This window comes from Octopus bimaculoides, chromosome 2 (genome assembly GCF_001194135.2).
Source record: "Octopus bimaculoides isolate UCB-OBI-ISO-001 chromosome 2, ASM119413v2, whole genome shotgun sequence".
NCBI lineage: Eukaryota > Metazoa > Mollusca > Cephalopoda > Octopoda > Octopodidae > Octopus > Octopus bimaculoides.
In genome coordinates this window covers 178,146,975-178,158,429 of record NC_068982.1, presented here as the reverse complement: position 1 = coordinate 178,158,429, position 11,455 = coordinate 178,146,975, and the positions used below count along the sequence as shown (strand labels likewise).

Below are 11,455 nucleotides of genomic sequence, written 5' to 3'. Positions count from 1 at the left end.
ATATATATATATATATATATATATACCTATATATATATATACATATACACATACATACATATATTATATATACATATACATATATACATACACACACACACACACACATATATATATATACACATACATATAAACACACACATACATACATACATACACACATCTGACAGGCTTTTTTCAGTGTCTGTCAAGCACATCTATTCACAAGGCTTTGTTCCACCCAGGGCTATAGTAGAAGACACTTCTTGCTGAAAGTGCCACACAGTGGTATTGAACCTGAAACCAAGTAGTTGAGAAGCAAGCTTCTTAATCACACACCCATGCCTGCATCTATCATATATAAAATCTTTCTTCTCAGTACCTAGTCAGGGATCCCATCTAACCTTCTATGTACCCACCTTGGAAATACAGCACTGGTCTCTTTCTGTTGACTGAAACTTTAATCTTTGCCTAACTGATTCTTAGGCTTCTTCATTCAAGTCTCTGCTTCCACATGTGGAACGTTACCTTTAATCACCTAAACTGCATGTGTAGTGAAACCTCTCTCTCGGGCTTTCAATCACAAATGATAACGAAGCGGCTAACATCTAGCCTTCGGCTGCTTTGGACCATTGTGTCCACTCTCTTGATTGGTTCTCATATATTATACATTCCTGCATAGTCATGTGGATACAGAGTTTACTAAGTAGCCACATGGTTCCTAGTTCTAACTCACTGTGTGGCAACTTGAGAAAGTGTTTTCTGCCATAACCTCGAACCAATCAATACTGAGTAAATTTGGTAGACAGAAATTTGTAAGGATGCCAGTTGTGTGGTGTGTATGTGTGTGTGTGTGTGTGTGTGTGTGTGTGTAAGCGTGTGCGCATGTGTGTTTATGTATGCATGTACTTGAGCATGCATTAATGCTTACATTCTACATGTCTTCCTTTGAACAAAATGGTGGTCATGTTTACATTCCCTGTGAATAATATTGCTTGTAGCTCTGCACTTTTGAAGACAAGAAGTGTATAAAAATCCTTTACTTGAAAAATAGAAAAGAGTTGGTGACACAAAGGGATTCAACTGCAAAATACTACTTAAAGAAGTCATCATCCAGCCCTTGCCAACATGGAAAAGTGGATGTAAAAACAAACAAACAAATGATTTCTATCCTAACTGAGTCTGAAAGTCGAAAGCATTTCTGATGCCTTTCTCAAATGTCTGTACAATAATAGCTATTTAATGTCTACTGCTTCAATTAGTCATCATCATTGTCATGATTGTCATTTTAATGTTCCCTTTTCCATGCTTGCATGGGTCAGAAGGCAAATTTTCTATAGCCTGATGCCCTGTCTGTCACCAACCCTCAATTGTTTCCAAGCAGGGTAATATTTCCCCTATGGTGAGACATGTTCTCACAGTAAATTGGAAATAAATGGCACTGCTTGTATGACCATCACACATTTTATATATATATATATAATATATTCTTTTACTTGTTTCAGTCACTTGGCTGCCACCATGCTGGAGCACTACCTTGAAGGATTTTTTAGTCAAACAAATCAACACCAGGACTTATTTCTTAAGCCTAGTACTTATTCTATTGGTCATTTTTGCCAAACCACTAAGTTACAGGGACATAAACACACCAACAGCAGTTGACAAGTGATGATGAGGGAAAAACACAGACACAAAGACACACACACACACACACACATACATACATACATATATACAATGGGCTTCTTTCAGTTTCTGTCTACTAAATCCACTCACAAGGCTTTGGTCAATCCAAGGCTATAGAAGAAGGCATTTGCCCAAGGTGCCATGCAGTGAGACTGAACCTGGATCCTTATGGTTAGGAAGCAAGCCCGTGCTTATATATATATATATATTTATTTATGGCAGCAAAACATGGGCTGTGACTGCTAAGGACATGCATAAGCTTCCAAGAAATGAAGCTAGTACGCTCAGCTGGATGTGTAATGTCAGTGTGTATACACGACAGAGTGTAAACACCCTGAGAGAAAAACTGGACATAAGAAGCATCAGATGTGGTGTGCAAGAGAGACGACCGTGCTGGTATGGTCATGTGTTGCATATGCATGAGGACAGCTGTGTAAAAATGTCACACCCTAGCAGTAGAGGGATCCTGTGGAAGAGGTAGGCCAAGAAAGACCTGGGATGAGATAGTGAAGCTCAACCATCAAATATTGGGCCTCACAGAGGTAATGACAAGTGACTGAGACCTTTGGAGATATGCTGTGCTTGAGAAGACCCGGCAAGCCAAATGAGACCGTAACCATGGCCTATGCCAGTGCAGCATAACCAGCCCATTTAAGAGTAGCCTTCAATCATTGGGCAATAAACTATGTTTGCGAAGACCTGTTGAGTCAAGTGAAGTCATTGTCATGGCCGATGCCAGTACCGCCTGACTGGCACCCATGCCAGTGGTACGTAAAAAGCACCATCCGAGTGTAGTCTGATGTCAGTGCCACCCATCTGGTCCCTTGCTGGTAGCACGTAAATACCCACATTTGAGCATGGCCGTTGCTAGTGTCACCTGACTGGTTCCCGTGCTGGTGGCATGTAAAAAGCACCATTCAAGCATAGTTGATGCCAGTACTGCCTGAGTGGCCCTCATGCTGGTGGCATGTAAAAAGCACCCACTACACTCTTGGAGTGGTTGACATTAGGAAGGGCATCCAGCTGTAGAAACTTTGCTAGATCAGATTGGAGCCTGGAGCAGCTTCCTGACTTGCCAGCTATCAATCAAACCATCCAACCCATGCCAGCATGGAAAGCAGACATTAAATGAAAATGATAATGATGATGATATATTATATATATATATATATATATATATATATACATGTACAACAGGCTTCTTTTATTTTCCGTCTACCAAACCCACTCATAAGGCTTTGGTTGGCCCAGAGTTGTAAAAGAAGACTCTTTCCCAAGATGCCACACAACAGAACTGAATCCAGAACTATGTGGTTGGAAAGTGGACTTATTACCATACATCCACACCTGCTAGAAATTTTACTTTCATTCAAAAAAGTAGTCTTAAAAGTTCTTGCTCAGCCAGTAGCACAAAGACCTAAGCCAACTCTATACTCATTAGTTATCCTAAAAGAATTTTCTAACAGTTTGGTCATCATATACTCAGTTATCAACACAAATCAATTAAAGAACTTCTGCATGGTCACTCAACCTGCTAGAAATAGTAGCAGGTTTGATTCACACACTGTCATTTGAATAAGGAAAGATATTCAGTAATGCAATTCTAGATATACAAAAAGCTGATGGTCATGGACGGATTGCCTTTGATCATAGATTTTTTCTTCAGTCACAGTAAGTAACAATAACTATATCAATCATAGCATTCATACAAATCCTAGCTAATCAGAACTAGTTCCCACTTACATTGCTCTCCTAACATCTACTTTGGAGGAACCTATAAATAGTCATAAAACCAGTAAGAAATAGTAGTTACATCTCCCTCAAACCACACTAAACCATCTAAAAATAAAAGACAGAATTACTAGATAGTGTGATTCTAGATACATTGTATCTATAAAGAAGATAGGATGGTCATTGTTAGAAAGCCTTTTGATTAGATGACAGTCCAATCAAGAATAAACTGGAACTAAGTAACAATATAATTGCTGGCTTTGATGTCCAGTTGCTCTCACAGCACACTGCTGTTCCTCCATAAAACATCCAATACATCCATAATTGAGTCATCAGTCACCTGCCTTCATCAGTTAATCCATATCAAGTATGTCTGCACATTGGACAGTAGTTCTCCATCAGTTTTCTCAAGTTGCTCCTTGTTCTTCAATGTTTTTCCAGTGCATTTTAGCAGCCTACTGGTCCTCCCCATGGTCTTCTCCATCTTTTTTTTTTTTTTTTTTTACACAGGATTCCACCTACATTTGACATAGTGAGAGAAAACCCTTTTCCATAGATACTAACAGCCTCCTGGAACTCCCCTGGTCCTCCTTTCTTACAGCTATTTTTATATTATCCCTACATCAACCTCAAGCACTAATTATGTTGCCAAAACGTTCTATTACATTCTGCATGAGATTTTGTCATCCATGGACTAATTTCAAATGTAAGACTAAGAATCTGGGCTTTTGTTAAAATTTCTGCAAAAGAACTGGGCCGTGACAAATATGTGCCAGGGATATCAGAAAATACATAATTCTATATAGGCAATGGATGACAACAAAACTTCTGACAAATGGATTGGAAAGCAGAAATTGTCTGGGAGACAAGATTGTAAATAATTACTAGAACAACCATAAACTGAATGAACGGCTAAGATAACTTAATTGAAAAATAAAAAATTAGATTTATCTTCTAAATAACAGTAATTTAAACTCAGAGGTGGCCAGATAAACTAGAGGAGATTTAAAGTATTGCTTCTTTTAATACCTATTTGAACAATAAACAATCAAAAATGTTTAAGTCTAAGCCGAAATCACTTTAGAAAATATAGAGAAATTAAAGAATAAGTTGAGTATAATTGATAAAATGGACAATTACATGAAAGTTTGAGTACGTTTATTCACAAGTTGATCCTGATCAAGCAGAACTTTGATCAAAGGTGTTCTGGCCAGGACTGTCCACCCTTTTAAAGGCATCTAGAAAAACATAATCCAGTATGTATTTCCTTTTTTTAAGACGGTAGGTCTGAAGGAAATATAAATTTCCTGCTATTTCTAGCAGGTAGAGCGACTACGTAAGGACATTTGTATAAGGAATATATTTGAATTAGATGGCGGGACATTTGAGTCATTGTCAAGTGCATATATTGGAAATAGCTATTAGAATGGACATGTAATATGAATTGGTGCTACATACTGACACTGTATTGATAGACTTAGGAAGAACTAATCAGATCGTATTCGAAAAATGCTGACCTGAATGTTGAATAACAGATTCATCCGACCCATGTTTGCATTGGATGGTCATAATTACAACGATGAGGACGAGAAAGAAACAATTAAAGATATATATCTAAATATATAAAAGAAATACCTTGATTCCTCAGTTTTTTCTTTTGTAAACTGATGCCTTGTTTCAAATGGACAATAACCAGGACCAGCATTTACAACTGATGAAGACTCTGCCGTCACTGCTTTTCCAATCAGATTCCTTTCAATATTTTGAGGGACACACTTTACTTTCAATCGATGACCCATATCAGCCATGGTCGGACTATATACAGTAGACGATGACATTTCTTGCCATTCCCTTACACCATCACTATTCTCAGAATCTTTTTTCGTTGCTCGATACCATGTCACTGTACATTGGGTGATATCAGTAAACTCGCAATCCATTTGAATGTAAACAGGAAAATTAACCATCATACTGGACGGTATTATCAGTTTATTTACTGCCGGACCGTTTACTAATACGTGGAACACTTTATCACCAATATGTAATTCGGAACCGGCTGTCCAAGCTTCAACATTTGGTGTTGTGTCACCGAGTTGATCATCACCTCTCCATACAGAAATTGGTAATATATCTTCATCTTCCACTTTGGCGATTGCGTTTCTATCCTTTTTTTTCTTCTTGCACTTGTTCAGAAATCGAGACATATTAGCACGTAGTCTCAACAAAGACTGTCCAAGTAATTCATTTTTATTTCTTTGAAGGTTAAAGTTCCGCGCTGGTAGCCTATTATGACTATATTCAAAACTTATTTTAAGTGTTTCGTCATCCGGCAGACAAGTTACGTTCAAATTATTGAAGGACATATTGTTGTTGCAGCTTAAAACACACAAAACTCTTGTTACTTGGTGTCTATGGATATAATGTGAGAGGGCAGCAGATTTCTCAGTAACAGCACAACATTGACTACAGGTTCTAGCAGTAAATAATTGATTATTTAGCAATCGACGACCAACACCCAACACCAAACAACGCTGCATGGCCTGCGGGCTAAATTATAACAGGAATTTTTCGTTCTTACACCGGATCTATGGAAGGGAGATGACTCTAAAGTTGGTGTAATAGACAGCTGATGTAATATTTTGAAGAAATTAATTATTTATTTTGCCAAGAAATATGAACTGCTTTGTTACAGAAGAAAGTATTATGGGTTGTTAGTGTGGCATTAGTGGAATTTATTTCGGTGCTATTCAATAGATATAAAATATCCTTGTAACTCAACAGCATAACGTCTTTCAAATTATTCAACTAAATTTTACTTATAGAAAATACAAGATCGTTTATTGTTCAGGTAACACTGTGTTCTTTAGGTGATATTTACAACCGACAAACTATTGCACGTCGAAATCTACCTACATAAAATATATTTCATTATTTTCGGATTCCACTGTTTTACTACACAATGAAATATAGTTTTATAATTAAAGTGAAGGTTTAGATACCTGTGAAGTATCTCCTTCTCTCATTATAATTGTTTTGTAGTTTCAAGGAGCTGGAACAGGTCGCCGATTCGTGACGTCCGTGCGAAACGAGGTGATGAGAATGGCTCCTTAGTACATCACACGGTCGATACAATAAATATATAAAACAATGCACATATGTGCCAGAGGGAAATAAGAGACACAACCAGGTAGAATGTTTAAGAGAAAATTTATTGATATGCTAACATGTGTGATTGTGTATGCGTCATATATACAGAATAATAGACAGGCGTCATAAGAATAAGATGTAGGCATTGATGTATGCACGTTAAGAACATACAAGGATGGCGATGAAGAAGAGACAGTGAAAGAGTCTATAGCCATCGACGTGAGGAGTGAGTTCATAGACACAAGAATGATAAACACCAGTTCGTAGTCAATTGTACACGATAGTTGAAATACTGTATCAAGAAGTTGCTGCCATGATGCAGAGCCGGTTGCGGTACAAGTCGTACGTGAAGTTGTGACTGTGACGCTGCTGCCTGGGTCACTTGGTACAGGAGTTCTCGCAGGTTGTATATTCACTGTTGATCCATGGTGAAGTAGTTCGCGAGCAGTGCAGTGTTGTAATCTGGGTGAGTTGTTTGTTGAGATGTGTACATAGAGAGATGTTGATGTTAGGACGAATGGTGGTGGCGGAGATGGAGGTCGCTGAATGCTGTTGGACGAAGTTGATGAGTCTCCACGTGGCTGCTGTTGTGTTGTCGCTGGAACTGGCAGTGTCTTGTGTGGTCAGTGGCCAGACCTTAAAAGGTCTGGAACCGAATGACATTGAGACGAGGAAAAGCTAGGTTTTTTTTATAAGGAGTTGTAGGCTCAGCTAAGGTAGAAAACAGGCTGTCACATGTGACCTTATTTAAAGGCTGCAATTAGTTGGGTTGCATATTGGTGAGTGATAGAGCAAGAGACAAATTGCGCCAATACCAACCAATCAGAGTAGTGGACACAACAGGGTCCAAAATGCGGCCAAAGGCTAACTGTCATCTACTACGTTCGTATGTATATATAATAGAGAGGAGAGGAATTTCACTCAAGTGTACGCTACAGTTTACATGGAATATGAAGTATAAATTATGATATTTCCATGAAAAAGAAATTGAATTTTTTACTATTACATTCGTTGTCAAAGGCGAAGAGCTGGCAGAATGCTTAGCAGCATTTCTTTCAGCTGTACGTTCTGAGTTAGAATGCTGCCGAGGTTGATTTTGCCTTTTGTCCTTTTGAAGTCGATGAAATAAATACTAGTTGAACACTGGGGGTCGATGTAATCAACTAACCCCCTCCCACAATGATTTCATGCCTTGTACTTATAGTAGAAATGACTTTTAGTGGGGTGAAAAAGGTGAATGTGGCTAAGGCCCTGGTAATATTAGAATCTGGTTTCAAACAAGCCATGATAAAGAGCATCAAGAAATACGAAGACACAAGTTAAATTTGATGGCCACATTTATTTTTCCACTCATGTTGGACCAGTTTGCTGGTCCAACATGAATAATTTTGTTGATAAAAATACATTGGTTCTGCATGTAGCTTGAACACGATAATGTACTCAGGAAAAACACAAAGCATGGTGACAAAAATCTCTGCTGACAATTCTTTCCTCGCTGGTAATGCATAGTGGAATAAAATTGCTCTATGCCAAAGATCTGAAGTCCATCGTGCAACCCACCTCACTAAAGAAAATAGCAAGAAAAAGCATCTTTAAATAGCTATGGGTAGGCTCAAAAAGGACCACACTTTTCTGGTCAGGCAAGTGGTCTGATTGGATGACTTAAAGCATTAAATTGGCATGAATGGGTATGGTCATGTGACTACTCGCAGAAAACAATGGTGATGAGCCAAAATGTGGGTACTTAAAGGTAAAAAGCCAAATTGTAAATATTCTTGCTACAAGCTTATTCCCTTCATCTCGTTTTGAAAGTGAAATCTGTTTATCTTATGGCTTTTGATGTACTTTGAATGAATCTGACCATCAAAACCATTGGAAATCACTTATTGTTTAGATAAACCCCTAAACTGAAGCAACATCTATATGCAGTACCTCAACCTGTTAGAAATTGCAGACAAACAGTTTCCTGCTAGAAATGTGTTTGTGTTCACATTCATAAACCAAATAAATTGAATAACTTGAGTACAAGAATAGTTTCATGTCAGAGGCACACATTTAAATATTACCATTGTCTTGCTGGTTTCTGTGAGAATAACAAAACCCTTGACCTTCTGTGTCCTACCAAAAGCAGTCATCTGTCCCTTTTGCAAAGCATAGAGTAATTATTAAGAGGGTCAGAAGCTATGGTGTTGCAAGAAATGTCAGGTTGGACTGAAAGTCAAGAAAAAAAATGATAATGTAACTATTATGTAGCTAGACTGTGAAGGTTCCTTTCTGGACAACTAATATTCCATTATGGAAAACTGTTTTCTTTTGGAATCATTTTCTGAGTTATTTGTAGGCCCATAGAACACTGATAGAGTGCCTGAATTTGTTTTCAAAATTGTCTGTAGACTGGCGTTCTTTTTGTTGTGAGGTTACAAGTTTTCTAACCAGGAATCAATTGGCAGGGAAAGAATTGAGATGGAAATCAATGAAATTTTGATTGTTCAATGCAAATATGAGAAAGGTCAGGTTCTGAGCCAGATGTAGTTGTTTGGTGTGATTGAACAAGTGAGCAAATGATGTTTCCTGATGGCATTAACAAGCCTTACTGACAAGAAATATGACAAAGCAACACTCATTCCTTTCACTCAAAAATACATCAGACCTGGCTCTGTTATTTATAGTAATTCTTAGCTTGCCTACAAGACTATAACAGATTTAGCTAAAATACATCTTGTTTTTAACCATTGTAAACATTTTGTGAATGAATAAATAACAGAATACACATGCAAAACATCAGAAAGTTTTGGCAGAATTTAAAGGTGTGTGCTAGAAGGCCAGTTATTCAGTCAAAATATCTATATCAATACTTGGGAAGGTATTTGTTCATTTCTTCTATTGAAAACAAAAAACAATGTACTTCACTACTTCTTCTTCCAGGGACCCAAGCTATAGCCAACTCACTTAAACCACCACCAACCATTACTCAGGATTTAGATTCCAAATCAGAAGACAAGAAAGAGCCTCAACCTGCCCCTGCATTTCACCAACTGTTGGGCTGTGATTTACCTAAAGAATGAGTAGTTGCCAATGGTTTTGATGGTCAGATTCATTTTCAAAAAAATTTTAATCTATAGTAAATATATACATTTCACCTTCAAAATGAGGCAGGTGTAATAGTAAAAAATTACCTAAAAGAAATCACACATAGTATATGTCAAAAAAAAAAAAAAATTAAAATTTCCTTTTTTAACATCTTGAAATAAGATTTAAGCTGTGTTCCTTGCTATCAATTATAGCTACCCTTGACTAAAATCTAAAATAGTTTGGTGTTGTGGTTCATCATATATTGTTCTTTAGTTGTTCACAATGTTAGGCTGAATGAAGACAACGACCACACTAAAAGATAAACAAATGCATATGATATGGTATTATATATTTATATCATTTATAAAAGCTGTTATATAATACAACCATAAATATAAATATAACTAACAAAGTAAATATGTATTCCTGAAATATCTTTACAGCTGTTTCAAAAATTCAGTGACTGGTTGGTGCAACAATGTGTATTATTCAAATGGGTGTGCATACTAATGCAGTAATATACAACAAACAAACAGAAAATATTGTGAACACATAAAGATGACATTTCATAACCAAGCCAGAGATTTAGAAGCAGCTGAGTAGCAAGACTGTGAATATTCTAGTACCAGACCAGTATTTAAGAGCATGGAAACATCAATGATATGATGGAAGAATGGGAGTAGTTTAATGATGATGAAATAGTAGTTGTAATATAAAGAATGGTTAGGAGATCTAGAGTGATAAGGTGGAAGAAAAGTAAGGGAGAAGGATAAGCATTCAAAATAGAAAGAATAAATAAAAAAGAGAAAATAAGAAAGGATTATAACCAGTTATGAAGCATTGGACTAGTCAAGACATGTCAGATAGAATAAAGGCTGAATATCATGTCAAGTTCAATAAAAGAAAAGAATGAAAGAAGAAACAATCTAGATGTCCTCTTCTGAGTGAGTAGCAGGTGACTTTTTTGGTTGCCATTATAGGAAAGTTGGTTATACATCATTAGATGTATACCTGACTTTCCTATATAAAATTAGAAATATAAACGGAACACTGAACTCCAGACTATCAACTTAAACAACATTTATTCAGGTGGTAAATATATACATCTTTAGCTCTTGTTGTTACAGCTTCTATGTGTGTGAGCATAGTTGTTGGGACGTTGTTATGTAGATGTGAGCGAGCTGTCGAGTGTAAGTCCGAAAGATGGAGAGTGACAGCTATATACCTAAAGAGACTGTCTCCAGGTTGGAATGCTGGAGACACTGCTTGACACGTCCATGCTCTATTGCTGGCCAGCACGAAAGTGATAGAATTAAGCGGGAAAGCTTGCTTGTTTAATTCCATGCATGCGTGAGACTACGCATGCGCACAGCGTTACTACAGGGCTCCCTTGCCAGTGCGAGAAACGCACGATAATATTAAATCTGTTAGAACGCCTGAGGCAGGATGGCCACTGAAAACCACCCACAAGATGTAACACAAAACACACACAAAGAAAAATTAAAGAAATGAATGTGGACTCATGAGAACATGCATGCAATGTACAAATGAAAGAAAGTGTGTGAGTGCACAAGTGTGTGTGAGAAAAAAACACAGAATATAGTAAAAGTGTCTGTAGAGAAAAAATCCAGTTCGTACAAGAGTCCCACAAGGAGATAGAATGTCCGTACTCAGGAAGTCGTGGTCGGTGAGCAGAGCTATAGATGAGCATCAGATGCTAGTTGTGACCGTTTACCTGGTACGGAATATTCTATGAAAGTTACACAAGGAAAATTTTGTCTGTTGATCATGAGTGGAAACATCCACTCTAACAGAGTCGACAAAACCGAGTGTGTTGATA

The 11,455-nt window shown here is 37.4% G+C and overlaps 2 protein-coding genes across 2 annotated transcripts in view; one reads left to right on the top strand and one right to left on the bottom strand.

Annotated features, from left to right (window-relative positions):
- The window catches only part of LOC106882813 (2',5'-phosphodiesterase 12), a 41,306-nt gene extending 35,336 nt beyond the window's left edge, over window positions 1-5,970 (bottom strand). Inside the window, exon 1 of the mRNA XM_052965764.1 lies at window positions 5,032-5,970. Coding sequence (XP_052821724.1) covers window positions 5,032-5,933 — 902 coding nt within the window. The 5' untranslated portion in view covers window positions 5,934-5,970. The remainder of the gene's footprint in view (window positions 1-5,031) is intronic.
- LOC106871704 (growth hormone-inducible transmembrane protein) overlaps window positions 5,500-11,455 on the top strand; it is a 30,603-nt gene continuing 24,647 nt past the window's right edge. Inside the window, exon 1 of the mRNA XM_052965765.1 lies at window positions 5,500-5,518. The gene's annotated coding sequence lies outside the window, so the exon portion shown is untranslated. The remainder of the gene's footprint in view (window positions 5,519-11,455) is intronic.